The sequence below is a fragment of a genome, unplaced genomic scaffold (genome assembly GCF_019419815.1).
Source record: "Pyrus x bretschneideri cultivar Hongxiangsu unplaced genomic scaffold, Pyrus_bretschneideri_v1 Contig5, whole genome shotgun sequence".
NCBI lineage: Eukaryota > Viridiplantae > Streptophyta > Magnoliopsida > Rosales > Rosaceae > Pyrus > Pyrus x bretschneideri.
Genome location: NW_025999787.1, coordinates 10,874,199 through 10,889,769, shown reverse-complemented (window position 1 = coordinate 10,889,769; position 15,571 = coordinate 10,874,199). Strand labels below are relative to the sequence as shown.

Below are 15,571 nucleotides of genomic sequence, written 5' to 3'. Positions count from 1 at the left end.
CCAAACAACGTGGTCGGCTCTTTGCATCCAAGCTTGATTCCTTCTTTTCGTAAATTAGAATAATTTAACATGTGGTCGGTTTTGATCTCCCGAAACAAGGTGTGAATGTCCCTTAGAAGTGTTGCATTGACCAGGGCGGGCAACTTTAGCCGGTGCTAGAACCCGGGTGCAAAAACATTTTCAACCTTCTATTACTCTTGGTATGTATAAGCCTACAATCTATACTTCGGGCAGATTATCACAAACAAGAGTAGTTAATTTGTTTTAATAAATGCTAAACAACATCCAGAACATTCTAACTGCAATATTACTTGGGTTATTTTTAGGAGGTGTGATATCCACACATCTTTTTTTACTTCTCATACATCCTTTGTTAATTTCTATCCGTTGATCTTCTTCATTTCATCCAATCTGACGGCCGAAAATTAAAAGGGTGTGTGAAAAGTAAAAAAGGGTGTGTTGATATCACACCCCTATTTTTAGCTACGCCTCTTAGAACTTAATTTTAATTTCATTTTGTTTTCTGTAACTCAAAAGTTGCAACTTTACTTCCAAAAACTCAAAATTCGCTCCACTTGCCTTTGAAAATCAATTTTGATATCATTTTGTCCCCTCAAACTCAAAAGTCATTTTACTCAATAAAACTCAAAATTCGCTCCACATTGTCTTAATTTAGTGTCATGTGGATGCACCAAACTAATCAATTTATTTATTTTCATATTTGCAACTCAGGCGCAACAACCTGAAAAAGTACCAATCCTTAATTCTTCTTTTAAACTTAATATTTTCTGATTGTTGAATGTTAACATATGGTGCAGATTTATAATTAAATTCATTGACACATATGGTGTAATTTTATTGTGTGGTGGGTCCCACATAAGTTATTGGAAAGCGACTTTTAAATTTCAAGAAAAAAAAAAGAGTCTACAAGTCAAAGTAGAATAAATTTTGAGTTTCAAAAAGTAAAATAATGACTTTTAAGTTACATAGAACAAAATAGAAAAAAAAAAAAATTCGAGTTTCAAGGAACGTAGCTAAAATAATTCATTACTATTCTTATCATATCAAAGAAAGAAAGAAAGTGGATCCACATTTGGAAACAGCATTTCATCATTTGAGGCTGAGCTGGAATACAAATCTGTGTTTCATAACAACACCAAGCATATGATCACTATCAACACTGAATAAAAAAAAAAAAAAAACCCCTAAATTCCACATAAATAATCAACATTTCAGAAAAGTCTACATCTTTCTCAATAAAAAAAAAAAAAAAAAGGAAGGAAAATGGCATTTCAGTTCCGAAAATAATTAAAAGAAATCAAATTCCAGATAATTGTTTTGATCAGGATGAGTAGCAGCAGCAGTAGCTTTATCACCGGTTGACGCTGCGGGGGCTGAAATCCGCTCAAACTCGACTGGTTTCGGAATATCTGGAGGACTTGCACATCGAATCAAAGCCCAATTAACACCTTCAAAGAACGGATGCTGTTTAATCTCCGTTGCTCCTCGCTTATATGCCAGCCTATGCTGTGGTTCTTTCACTAGTAGGCCCCTGATCAGATCCCTTGCTGAAAAGCTAACCACTGGTGTTTCCGGGAATCTCAATGGCTGACCTACCACATTGAACAGGGTGGCTCGATTCCCTGATCCCTTGAAAGGTGTTTTACCAAACAGAAGCTCATACAGAAATATCCCGAAGGTCCACCAATCAACAGCACTGCCATGCCCTTCACCTTTAATAATCTCTGGTGCCAAATACTCATGAGTCCCAACAAACGACATTGAGCGAGCATTGGTTGGCTCAGCCATAAGTTCTGGCAATGGCCGTACTTGGTTTCCTACTTCATTCTTGGGTTTCCGGTCTTTCTTGGATTTACTTGAAAAGAAACGAGGGGAGAAACATGTTGTAGGCACCACACAAGATGGCTGAATACAAGAGGGCTCGATGCAAGCAGGTTGCACACAATAAGCCGAGTTCCTTCGAAAAGGTTCAGAATCAGGGGCTGAAGATTTGACAAGGGTTGGGCTGACAATGCAGCGCAGGGAAAGGTCAAAGTCAGAAAGCATTATGTGCCCATCATCTCTCACAAGGACATTTTCTGGCTTGAGGTCACGATAAACAATCCCAAGCATGTGAAGATATTCAAGCGCAAGGAGAACCTCAGCTACATAGAACCTGCATATTGGTGGACAAATGTAACACAAATGATCGTCAAAGTCAAATTACACACGAAAGAGTGAGATTATTTCTTTGCTAGGAAATGATACAGGATTGAAAGTTGTAACTGAGAAAAAACATGCTTGGCAGCTTGTATTCATTGTACAACAATTAATAGAAAAAGCTGGTGGTTTACGTTACCGAAGGTCTGCAGCACAACAATAGGAAGCACCCCTTGATCAGCCTGAGCGTAGGTAGATCCCAGAAACAACTAAAATCTACGTTATAGGGACTTAATGTGTGTCATGCTTTATTTAGCATTTTATTGAATTTTAGATCATTCAATAACAAGAGATATAAAAACTTTTATGCCACGGTATGAATCTTAATGGTATGCACCTAACAATGACATAGCAATAAACCAATGAAGCAGGGTGGCAGAAGAAATTCAAAACAAAATAAATGACCATATAAACCACGCATGCTCAAACTGACAATAGAGAACAACATCATTGTCCAAATTTGAACTATATAAGATAATCGAGCATCGAGAGAATACTTACTTCACTGCTTGCTCAGTGAAATGCTTTCCGGGTTGTCTCTGCCTAAGTGTGTGCAAGTCGCCTCCAGGGCAGAACTCCATCACCAGACATGAATACTTCTCTGTCTCGAAATGGGTATATAGGGTTGGAAGGAAAGGATGGTCTAAACATTGAAGTATTTCTCTCTCTGTCTGAGCACGAAGAAGTTTTTTACGGTTAGCCAAAGATGCTTTGTCCATAACTTTCATTGCAAAATAACATTTTGTTCCGCTCAACTCTGAAAGATAGACACTTCCAATATCTCCGCAGCCCAGCTTCTTCAGAAGTCTGAAATGGCCCAAACCAAATACACCATCCTTCGATCGGACAGCCTGTATGGCTTCCCAATGTATGTCATTTGCCTTGTGAGGTTTGTTGATAGCGCTACTAAAGCTGCTACAAGTACTTTCGTCACTTATGTCGCTGCTTGTGCTGCCTCTACAAATACTGCTCTTCCCACTCTCAACAAAATCAGCTCGACCACTCAACTTGGCGCTTCCACTAGTCTTGGCAACACTGCTGGTCCCATCATCACTTACTTTCGCTGAAGCTGGGCTAACTCCATTTTCTGATGTTTTCTTTTTTTGATCACCGGCTTCTGGAAAATTCCTAGTCCCACCCACTACAGGATCCACATCATGTGAAACCTGTTTTGCATTACCCAGTGATAAAGCTGAACCTAACTGATCCGCTAAAGTTTTGGCAGACTCCTTCTGATGAGGAATCTTATAGTTCTTTTCTTCAGTGATTTCTGTGGAAACCTGATTCAGTGCATCTTGTTGAACATGCCTAGGAATTTTTTTGGGAGTGACTGGCTCCGATTTGCTCATCTTTGTAATTGGTAGAGGTGAAGGTCTGCGAAAATTTCCTTCTGCTGTTTGACTACCAATTAATTTCCTCTGAGTTTCCGGGGAAGAACTTCTGGCACCGGATTTAGAGGCCATCGACATAAATTACACTTGATATAAAAGATCGAATTGGACAAACCCATTACTCATTCCCCAACCTCACCAACTGATTCCCTCCATTGACACTCTCGATTAAATTCATCTTCAAGTCCATTAATTGCAAGTCAATTTCTACACACAAACAAAGAGTTCACCACTTGGAAACAATAGATATAATACAGAACAGGGAACACTATCCAATCCAGTCTATAGAACTATGCACATCAGGCGACAACATTTCAACCCGAAAATAAAGACACATCAAAATCATTACTCCATCAACACGATGCAGATTCAACTACACAACCCAGAACTGTAATCAACCTTAAATTATTTCCAAATGAACAACACGCAAAGCAGTAAAATTTTCGTTCCGGCAGATCAGAATTTAACATTTCTTAAACAATTAGCAGAAACTGTAAAAACCCACCTAGAGAACATCAAGAAATGGGCATAAACGCACAGACTTGCATGCAACCCAGAAACATCAAGCTATAAAACAATCTAAAAAACTTTCTACCTCAAAAATGCCAATCCTTTCCCCATGAAAGCTCAAAACTTTCTGCAGAAAAAAATGCCATGGATCAAAGAGCCATGGGAGCTAAAGAAAAAAACTCAACTGAATTTATGTAATTGTGTATCTATCAATACACACAAAACCCATAATCTATAGCAAAAGATAAGAAGCAAAGTAAAGAGATTCATACAGATCTCCAACAAGATAGAGTGCAATAAAGAAGCAAAAATCAGATCTCAAACGTACAGATCTCATACAGGGACCCAACACTTTGGATCCAAAATACCCAGATGCTATAAAAACAAGATAGAGTGCAATAAAGAAGCAAAAATCACCAAACAAATCACAGGACCAGTTAAAAGTGAACAGAAAAGGAAACCCAGAAAAGATAGATACCTGGGCTTGAGAGAGGGGGGAGGGAAGAGAGAGAGAGCCTTCCACAAAAAATCAGAACTTCGAAAGGGTTCTTTGCTTTGGTTTTGCTTTAGCAGAGTGGAAAGGAACAAGGAAAATAGCACTCACAACTGTTGTGGGGGAGAGGGAGAGAGAGAGAGAGATGGTTTCTGTGAGTTAGATTAGAAAGACTCAGAGAGAGTTGGGTCTGCGGGCTACCATAACCATCCATGTATTGAGGCTTTGAGTCTTTGACAGAGAGAGAAATGGGGTCAAAGCCAAACTGCAAAAGTTAGGGCTTTTTTATTTTATTTTGTTTTTGTTTTTTTTTTGTTAATTATTAAGTTTTTGTTGAGTAGTGCTGTTTACACATCAATTTTCACTATGTAGACATTCTCAATTTTAGACTGTTAATCGAAGTAAAAATAAATATATGAAAACACTATCTTTTTTTGTCTCTTAGCATTTCATTTGTTTTTTATTTATTTTTAAATGAAATGTTTTAGGTTATATTTTCGTATACGACGCTACGAGTTTAATCTAGATTTATCTTTTTTGGTATAAAGAGGAGTGAGACTCTTCATGGATTTTATACCTTATAGTTTAATGTCAATTTTTGTGCTATTATTATAAAATATTATATAAAAAATATGAGATGCCAGAAAATTCATCGACAGTCCTACCTTGAAAGAGTTTAGCGTATAAATATATTATTGTATTGAATTTCATTTTTCTAATTATTAGGGTTCAATTATTTCCATGTATTTTGTCCCAAATACAATTGTCTGAATCAATGCATGGGCCTCTTCTAGGCTCCACCCTGTCCCTCATGCTTTGGGAGTTTTGAGCTTTCCTAATTATTTAAGGCTTTGAGGATAAGGGAAATGACCAAATTGACCAGGCATGTCCCCTCCTTTCTGCCACTTTAAGTAAGTTGTTTTTGTAAATTTGGGTGTTGATTAATGATAGGGGCAAATGCTCCATGAGAGTGCTAGTTGATGAGATCATGATCCAATTGGATGGTTAGGGATTGATTGTTGACATGTTGGAAATTTGGAGAGGTGGGCCATCAAGTGACCAATTTTTTTATGGATAGTGCTTCTTTGTGCACATAAACAAGAGTAGTTGGATCATGAAACAAGGGTCAAGATTAAGAGTCTAAATTATTAAAACAAACATATTTAGGTTAGATCAATTGATTTTGGTTATGTATTTTTTTTTTACAATTAATTTTGTATTATCACAAAAGGTACTCACTTTAAAGAAAAATAGGACAATTTACCCATTTGATCACCATTATGATTTTACATTTGTAGCGAAAGAAGAGACGGTGTAAAATGTGTGAAACAAAAATTGGAAAATAAATATGGTTTGACAACGGTTTGAAAAATGGATTAAAAAAATAAACGATAGAAGGTTATAAGACTCATTTGAAAGTGTTCCTTAAATGGCTGAAAACATTTTTTATGAAAATATTTTTGGAACCAATCCTTATTAAAAATATAAGTGAATCCAGCCAAAGTGTTTTTTAAAGCTCTAAAACATTTGGGAACAGTTATTCACACTCCAAAAAAAACTTATTATACACTCCTCCTAAGTGTATTTTTCTTTCTAATTAGAGAAAATTTGGAGTGTAAAATCAGATGTTTGGAATGATAATAACAACTCCTATTTGTTTTTCTCTAAAAGCGGTTCTAATCATTTTAAAAGTGCTTCTGTTGTGAAAATTAGATAACAGAAATTAGGCTCATTAAATATTGAATTTTTGTGCTTGTAAGTATACGAATCAAATGACAGTATAGCATATAAGCATGAATATCGTCCCACAGAGATCGAATTGATTCTAAAAATCTTACTAACTACATTGAAACAAATTGGGAATTGAGAAGCCTTAATGGAAAAGAGAAAAAATTTGAATTAAACTAAAAATGAAATATGACTTGAAAATAAAATGCATGAAATAATTAAATTAAAAACATAAGAAAATAAAACATAGGGCATCCGAATTCACTGTAACCAATTCTACTTAATTCTCTTAATATGTTATGCTCAAGTAGTTCCCCAATACTGATGATCGATTTTCCTTAAATTATTCGATGGCCATGACATATGGTTGCATCAGAAGTATCCTTACATGTTAACCCTCTATGGCATCTAGATGGATTTAAACAAGTAAGAACCCATTAAGCTTTATGGAAATCGTTGGAAAATCATACAAACCCTAATTGTATGGCATCTACAAATAGGTGGTTATGGTATTGATTGCAAGAAGCTAAACACAAGTTAAGTATGACATCTACTCTAACTTGCATCAAATCAACCTAATTTAAACCTAGATGGTGATCAAGCATCTAAATAAAAATCAAGCGTATTACGAATAGCAAAAGATACTCAATAAAGAAGAAAAACTTGATAACAACAATGCTACAAGACAATTAAGTATTCATAATTAAGCTATATCGTAGCCCTAATAAAGAAAAACTCCAAAGTAGCTCTTCCTCTTGGCCTTCCTTGCCGCAGCCCCTATGTAGAATAGATGATTTTTTGTTTTGTTTTTGTGGCTGACTTTTCACAAGGAGAATGGATCTCCTTAATATAAAACCCACGGCAAGGGTATTAAAGGCTAATTGGAATCCAATTAAAATCCTGTCACTGATGGACTTGAAGTCCTTATTAAAGAAAATGAAAAATAAACGGAAATAATAAAAATTAGAAATTAAGTTCTCTTCTAAATTCCATTGAATAGCATTTCCATCTCTATTTGATTCCAAAACGGCTCAGTTTCATCTTCTTGTTGTAATGCACATGTCTTCGCGCAGTTAGTTAGCTTCTTGTTCCATTGAAATTACTATAGACACCTGAAATCTCTATTTATCACTTCTCTTTCACGTAACTCCCGTATTAAATACCTATGAATTAAAACAATATTAATGCATTTAACCTATCCATATAGATAAAATTCAAAGAAAATATATGATAATAATATATGAAAATACGCACCCATCAGCTTTCAAACGAGACGATAGTTACATCTAAGTTTTTTGTTTTTTTAAGCTTTCCGACTCCTATCTCTAGCTAGAACCCCCAAAAACCGCGTCAAGAGTATAACAATCCAGCAAACCAAACGGACCCCTTCATAAACCTCATCTTTTTCCTTTTCAGGCTTAGGGTTAGGGTTTTACCAGACGGAGATTCTGAAAATGGAGCCTGAGAGAAAGCTATCGGCGGAGGCTGGCTCTGTATTCCAGGAAGGTATATGATTGGTTCTGTCTCGGTGGTCAGCGCTCCAATTGGCCGTCGAGAACGAGTGGGGCGGTCGTGACTCGCGCCGCAAAGCGGAGCAACTCGTCGCCGATATCTTCTCCTGGTTCAATCACTCCACAGGTACTTGATTCCCTCAGCTCCTCTAGCTCGACTCATCCAATTTTCCATTTTTGTGTGAAAAGTTGAGCTTGAATTTTGATTTGCTGCTTATTTTTTTATGGAATTATTATATGATTGTTGGGTTTTTGTAATACTTTGTGATGCATTGTGCCTCTGAGATTGGAATTAGGATTCAATTGGGAATTTATATGTGAAAGTAAGAATCTTTATCACAAGAAACTTCGATTTTGTGCCGAAATCTTCTATTTGCTTAACAAATTTCTGTGTTTTAATCCAATTTTGGTGAGGATTGATTGGTTTTATAAATAATTTGCTATTATTAGTAGGAATACGATACAATGCATGAAGTGAAATTGGTAATTAAGTAAAACCTAAATGGTAATTATGTTCAAATTAGCAAGTTTTCTACATACCGAAGTTTATATGGAACTGCTAATTTTTTTCTTGGGTTCTTGAATGAAAATTTTTGTCGATTCTAGCCGAGTAGAATGGATTCTGACAACCATGTGTTGATTCTCCGCAGAGCCACTTTACATAGATGATTTGGAAGATATGCTGAATGAAGCTATGCTTTCTCTCAACACTATGACAGAGGATGGCAGCATCAAGGAGGTATGCGTTTGCCCCTCAGCTTCGTGTCCTCGGAGAACACTTAATAGTATCTTAATGGATGAAAATGGAGAAGATTTAATATGCTTCTGATGGGAAACTCAAAAGTAATATGTTTACTCAATAGACTGCGTGACTTTGAATGGGCCACCGTTACAAAGATTTGTAATGTGTGTGTTCCAGACCACCAGCACTTGTTTGACTATTCGACTTTTAGAAACTCAAAACCATTTAGCATCAGCTACATTAAAGTTGGCAGCTAAGAATCAGCTGCATCTCCAGCCATCGTAGATATTCTGCTCATGTTTCGTTCAACAGACAATTTATGGATGATTTCATTTCATGTGTTCATCATTGTTTCTCTGAAGTGGGGATGCAACTTTTACTTTTCGTAATGATTTCCATCTTTATAATGTTTGCGTTTTTTTTTCCACAGGTAGCTGAAAAGTTATGTCGATAATTTCTTTGCCTTTTGCAGGTCGACTTCAATTTATCTTCTGAATGATTATGCTTGAAGAGTGTTTATGTTGTAATTTCAAGTCGATTGAAAGCCTAAGGGAAGCCAATCAACGAAGAGTTGCTCTTCCGCATGTTAGAGAGGTAAAGCTCCATTTAAACCTCTCAGCCTTTAAAGTTTTTACTAATTAACAAAATAAACTTATCTTATGTCTGGTGACAAGGTGCTTTTCTCTGAATTTTTGTATGTTGAAAATAACTTGTGGAAGTTGTCTTGAAAGTTTTCCTCTAAAGCCGTGAGTGGCGGAGTGAGGATGATACGTTGAAATGTATGCCTTGCTAATAATATCTCTCAATTCTCTTTGTCACTCATGCCAGGTTGCAAATGATGATGACGAGGATAGTGACAAAGACAATGATAATAGAGATCATAGCATGGGAAATGATGACTCCTCAAACATGATGGTAGACATACCTGAGGCTCATTCGAACTTAAATCCCGTAGACGTCTCCAGCAACGAGTCAAAGCCCAAGCCGTCGGCCAAAGCAGAAGATGGATGGGAGGTAGTTGGACCCAGAAAACATAGGGGTAAAAGGAATTAGCTTGAAGCCTTGAACCCCCAAAGTATATGCAATTCCCCTATATGCTAGTCATTTTGCTCAACAATTTTGTCGCTTTATTCTCTCTGAACTAGAGTGGATGTATGTATAATCTGGATCATGTACAAGTACAATTTCTCAGCATTAACCATAAATCTACAGATAATTGCTTCATTTATACAATATACGGCCCAACTATTGTACATTCAGCACAAACTCTACCGTTTGCATTGATCATGCTCCGAATGGAGCAAAGGAGTGGGTTAGGCTAGTTGACTAAGATAGTGTATTTTGAATCCCATTAATCGTGACTGAGAACAATTGACTAGGACAATGTACACCGAATCCCATTTTCCGTGACTAAGAATAGTTTAGAATATTGCTTTGTCAGAAAAGGAGGTGCAGGAAGTTTGAGCTTCTCACAAAAGAAACAACAATGATTGGAAGGGCATTTGGTCATTGGTACTAGATGATGGGTGAAGACAAAAGAAACAACTAATTAATGCCAACAGTTTGAAGATGGAACAAAGAGTGGCTTCTCGTGCTCTCCAACAGAAAACTGTCTGGCATTGTCTTACAAAACATAATACCCAACAGGCAACAACTAATGTCTCCAATAAAGATTTGATGCTTCACCTCTTTCACAAACGCGGAGTAGAGATCCTCTCCGATTTTTGTATTTAGAGCCCAAGGATCTGAAGATTTGGTCATTCAAGAGAGAGAAAGAGAGATCCGGACATTTAGTTTGTGTAAGGTGAGCCAAGAAAATGAACTAATGAAAATCACATGATTTAAAAGGAGTAATCCGGATCTCTGGGTCCGTAGGCTCCGGACATGGAGATCCAGAGAGGATCTCAATTCTACAAAGTACAAACATGTCCACTAATTCCTACAATCATCCTTCCCACAAACTTCTCATGTAAGATAAGTCCTCTTCGTGAAATCAGAATTCTGACATTGTGTGCAAACAGTTTTCGTAACGAGATGTTTTTGTTTGTGTCGGACAATGGTTTGTAGTTAAGGAGGAATAGAACTTTACACGTAGGAACCCAAACATTGTTTTCGCAATCTTATACCCCGCTCAAAGAGAAAAATATAAGAACAAGTCGCACGGTCATGGGCAGCCATATGTAATTGAATTCTAGCCTCTTGACCGAATAAAACAAAGGAGAATCAAAGGACAGAAATAAACAAAAGTGCGGATAAGTAGAAAAATAGTGTGTGAAAAATTTCCTGAGCCATAGAATACTATGGGGAAGGACAGAGCTACATAAGAATATACTTTGCACGAGCAAACCAAAAATTACAAAAGAAGAAGAAAACAGCTGCTCATCTTACTGCAAATTAAGAATTTCACTTCACATATCGGTATGTGGATTTGCGATCTAAACATACAGGACATCAAATATTTTTACTGTTCCTTCTAGCTTCATTTTCTTTCTACACAAATACCAGAGCATCACGAAAGATCAGAAATAACACGATCGCACTTGTCTTCCAAAATCTTCACAGCTTCAGTAAATAGCACTTCAGGAGGTAATACACCGGTTGATTCAATTTTGACTGTGTGCACGAGAGCGAGTGAGACAGTTAGAACTCTGAAAATCATTGATGGAAACAAATTGTGCTATATTGAAACTTTTTCCTATATGAACCCAACTTCACTCATATTACATGATGTAAGCATATATATTAAAGTAGTCTACTGAGCTCGTATCTGAAAATGATCCAAAGTTCCGACTTCTAAAGGCTCTCGAGTAAGTTATTATTACAAACAAAAGAATTGAAACTGAATTCTTATAGATTTGTGCCATGAGGACCAAAGCTGCAATTCTAGGACATCGTGAACAACGAGAAAGCAAAATGAATTTAAAATTCCAACTTTGAACACAGAAGAAATTACTTACAAATGAAATGATCCTTCTTACGCTGCAGAGCAATAGAATTCTCCCAACCCTTCCCTTCTCTGATGCACTCCCTGCACAGTGTGCAAGCACGCGGTCTGGCTACAGTAGCCCTTTTTTTACCTGCTAAGCGGTCAAATCATCAAATCAAGCCACTCCAAAAAATGACAAAAACAAGGCAAACAAATTGTATTTCAAAGCATGCAAATATAACAAGAGTTTTTATAATCCAAATACCGGGACAAACCCACAAAATTATATCATTTTTGGAATAAATTTTGCTACCGGTCTAGTATCTAGAACAGTGAGAATAAATGCCACAAAAGGGTAATGACTAACCGTTGCCAATATCTTCAATATCAAATACTTTAACTGGGCATGTTGCCACAAGTTTCTCAGCCATCTCATCTTCAATATCTTGCGATATTATAACCTAATAAGAAATCAAAATCTTTAAGATTACTTTGACATAATCTTCAGAGTGTTTTCAAAATCACTAAAACAACTCCTTACCTCAGGAAGCATCCTATACCAAACAGGGGCAACTGGAGACCATTTAGCATGTGTTTTACCAATGCCCTTAACAGCATGTGCTTCCAGATCAATTTCCTAAAAAGTGGTAAATTTAACATCACTTAAAAGTAAATTTACAAGAACAGTAAACATTACTGACTACTAGATAGAATAAATACTAAACTGATAAGATAGTAGTTGGCTACAATGCTGCATAATGAAACAATATTTGAAGTCGATTGCCCCACATATCAAATTTTAGACCTGTGCTTAAGTTCCAGAGTGAAAAGTGCTGTATATCAAATTCCCAAAATTTTCACAAATATCTACTAATTTCAACTAATTTTAGACACATCTGGCTTTGCAAAGCTACGTGTGATGACCCATGCGACAGGGAGTGCATGTTGTCTTGAGTCAAACAAAAGAAGTGTACACAAAGGATACTGCCATTTCAAACATGTATAAATAAATATCTACTTGCATTCATTTCTCTTAATGAGCAGATTGGACAACTTAGCTGTTATTAGTGCTAGCATTTGTTCTTACAGGAAGATAAATCTTGGTTGAGCAGGTAAAGGAACAAAGCGAGGAGAAAAAACACTTATGATTTCTGAGCAATGACCACAACAATACAAAACAAAAAACATGTTTACCTGACCAGGGCCTAGTCTAGCAATTGTAATGTCTCCACTCGTGGGGCAAATTGGATTGTCGGAAAATTCTGGCAAGGAATCCTGACTGCAAGTAAATGATGTATATGTTTTTGGTTTTGAGGATGACTCTGACTTGGTATCTTGCGATTCCAAAGGATACTCACTCCCATTTGGCAACCAAATCAATTCTTTTGACTTTACTGCATAAAATGTTGCAAAGTCATCACAAAAAGAAAATTCCCACCAATAGTCTTGGAGAAAGATAGGTCTATAAAACTTACTGATAGTCTAAAAAACAAAACAAAACACAGAACTATACCTGAAATACGCTGCCCCCCTCGTTCACAGCGAACATGGAGCTTAAAAACGATGGTGTTCTTTTCATTTGGTGTATTATTTTCTACAAAGTAAAATATGACAGGAAAGAACTCAGTAGAGGAAATAAACAAATATAAATTTATTTTATATAAAATAATGGAAATATCAAACCATATTACCTGTAAATTCAAATAATCTAGGGTCAACCTTGATCGGAATGAGACCCAACCTGTGAGCAAGTACTTCATCTTGGATTACTGATGTATTGTTTGCAATAAGAACTTTTTCAATAGCCATTGTGGGAACCTGTGATTGTATAATACAACAAATTTAGATCGCTGTTCGTAACATATACTGCTAACTGAATAGCAATTCTCATTACACTTCCATGTATATCATATCAGTGAGAAAAATATCGAATAGCATACAAATTCCAATTACAAAAAGTAGATCCAAATTTCCATGCATAAAACACCTAGCCTTAATTCAAGGAAATAAGAGAAGCAGACACAAACTCATATGAGATGGTTTAAGTAAACATGAGAAACTAACCATGAAGTCACTCAAGCTGTATAGAAGTAACAAGTTGAACTTAAAACACTTACATACCCGAAAACAAGTCCTTTTTTTTTTTCAATATGCCATGCATGATGCTTAAACTATGTCACAGAGTGATACAGCTAGAAGATGATAGGTTGAACTTAAAACACTTATATACCCAAATACAAGTTCTTTTTTTTTTAATATGCCATGCATGATGCTTAAACAAGATTCACTATGTCACAGAGTGATACAGCTAGAAGATGATATATAAGCCCATGAAAACGGAATATGAACACAGAACTAGTATATGAACTCAAAACAATATTAACCACTCACGAAGCATAATTTAATCATGCATACTCAAGTACTCGTGAATTTAATCAAACCTCAGCTATAAGGATTCTCCGGAATGCATTGGCAACTGCTGGATCAATGCCGATCATATCAAACTCCATCTCATCCTCCGTAAGATTAATAACTTCAACTTTAAAGTTGTCACAGAAGCTATCCACTAAGTTATTATCGACTCCCATTGATGCATAAGCACCATTATACTGAAAAGTATCAGTCTGTAAACACCAAAATTTAAAACTGTAAGAAATAAGAAAAACAAGAAAAATTCATCGATGCCTTTCCTCACTGTATTGGGAGAAATGAAACACACGAATCATAACTAATATCGCTGAATGCAGGTTTATGCCACTTTGGCAGATTGCTTACTTCGGTTTTACCACTTCCACATAATCTTTTCAAAGAAACAATCTTGGTCCAAAGAAAAATTATTTTCTTCATTGAAAAATTTACCTCTATGCTTGAACGGGGATCGAGCTTATGTGTTCAGGTAACCCAATTAGAAAAAAAAAAAAAAAAATCTCCATTAACCATAAAGAAATTCACTTTCCCGTATTTTCTCAGCAACCAAACATGACCATCAACAAAAACCAAAAACCAAAAGAACCCAAATTTCTACTCAAAACAGTCAAAATATCTCAAACTAGAAACAAAAAAATTCCAAAATCGAAAAAAATGTCAAAAACAAAATCATGGGGAAATGTAGATTTCATAAAACAAAAATTGAAAAATGAAAAAAAAATTGGGTGAAAAATTCTGTACATGAATGGGAGCATCGGCCTTGCACTCGACACGTGTCCTCTGGAATTCAATGTTCGGGGGCAGCCGCCCCATTGGCACATCTGAGAGCTTCTCTATGAATTCCAGCGTGGAGTTGGCCTTCGCAGAGTCCGATGCTTCAGACTCCGAACCCGACGTCGTATCTTCGGTATCGGACGACATCGTTTCTTCCTTCACTGCTTCACCGGCCACCCTCAATCTCTCTCTCTCTCTCTTCGTTCTCAGCGATCGAATTTACAGTTAGGGTTTTGGGGTTTAGTGAGAGAGAGTGACAGTAGGGAAAATTTGGGGTTCAGGGTTTTGCAGAGAGAGACGATGTAAATGGGCCTTTCATAATTACCATGGGCTGGCCTTGTGTTTGAGCCCTGTATAATAAGGCCTCGTTGACGAGGGGTTCTTGTGTATGGCAATCCGTAGAAGGCGGTGAGGATTTAGAGAACAGTGTCTCAAACTAATCTTGTACTATTGAGTTAAAACAAGTAGCAACGCTGAAGTCACTTAGTATTACAGTTTAGTAGTATTTCTTTTCACTTGTAAGTGAAAGGTCTTAGATTCGATTTTCGTCAAAGACGAATTTGAATCATATTATTGCTAGTCTATTGTTAGCCCACCCCTATATAGGGCAATAATTTAAACGTGTGAAACCAATGTGAGGTAGGGCAACAATTTAAACGTGTGAAACCAATGTGAGGGGTTAGGTAACTGTGGCTTGCCACCAGTTGTCCCCCTTTAAAAAAAAAAAATGTGAGGGTTGGGTGAGACTAAATACAGAGGGTTTCATTCTTTTGAAGGGTGTGTTGAACGGGTAACGTTGTCTAGCAGTCTGGAATCAAAATTTTTCTTTAATTGAGATGTGGTTTGTGT

The 15,571-nt window shown here is 36.5% G+C and overlaps 2 protein-coding genes and 1 pseudogene across 5 annotated transcripts; 1 reads left to right on the top strand and 2 right to left on the bottom strand.

Annotated features, from left to right (window-relative positions):
• Positions 1–1,092: 1,092 nt before the first annotated feature.
• Positions 1,093–4,737, bottom strand: LOC103940706 (serine/threonine-protein kinase D6PKL1). Of its 3 annotated transcripts, none has more exons than XM_048569155.1 (4): positions 4,600–4,737; positions 4,117–4,248; positions 2,722–3,818; positions 1,093–2,176 (listed from the first exon to the last, which is right to left on the bottom strand). In XM_048569155.1, the coding sequence occupies exons 3-4, from the start codon at positions 3,687–3,689 to the stop codon at positions 1,309–1,311; spliced, it is 1,836 nt and encodes a 611-aa protein (XP_048425112.1). In that variant the 5' UTR covers positions 3,690–3,818; positions 4,117–4,248; positions 4,600–4,737; the 3' UTR covers positions 1,093–1,308. The 3 variants fall into 3 exon arrangements, with proteins under 3 accessions (XP_048425112.1, XP_009349145.1, XP_009349143.1); XM_009350870.3 differs by having other exon boundaries at positions 4,207–4,248; XM_009350868.3 differs by lacking the exon at positions 4,117–4,248.
• A 2,892-nt stretch (positions 4,738–7,629) lies between these two features.
• Positions 7,630–9,828, top strand: LOC103940707 (annotated as a pseudogene).
• Positions 9,829–10,832: 1,004 nt separating this feature from the next.
• Positions 10,833–14,999, bottom strand: LOC103940708 (DNA-directed RNA polymerases I and III subunit rpac1-like). 2 transcript variants are annotated; one of them, XM_048568850.1, is made up of 9 exons: positions 14,690–14,999; positions 13,963–14,145; positions 13,213–13,339; positions 13,035–13,115; positions 12,716–12,915; positions 12,063–12,158; positions 11,889–11,982; positions 11,553–11,675; positions 10,833–11,208 (listed from the first exon to the last, which is right to left on the bottom strand). In XM_048568850.1, exons 1-9 carry the CDS (start codon positions 14,867–14,869, stop codon positions 11,105–11,107), a joined length of 1,188 nt encoding a protein of 395 aa, XP_048424807.1. In that variant the 5' UTR covers positions 14,870–14,999; the 3' UTR covers positions 10,833–11,104. The 2 variants fall into 2 exon arrangements, with proteins under 2 accessions (XP_048424807.1, XP_009349148.2); XM_009350873.3 differs by having other exon boundaries at positions 11,553–11,672; positions 14,690–14,996.
• Positions 15,000–15,571: the final 572 nt, after the last annotated feature.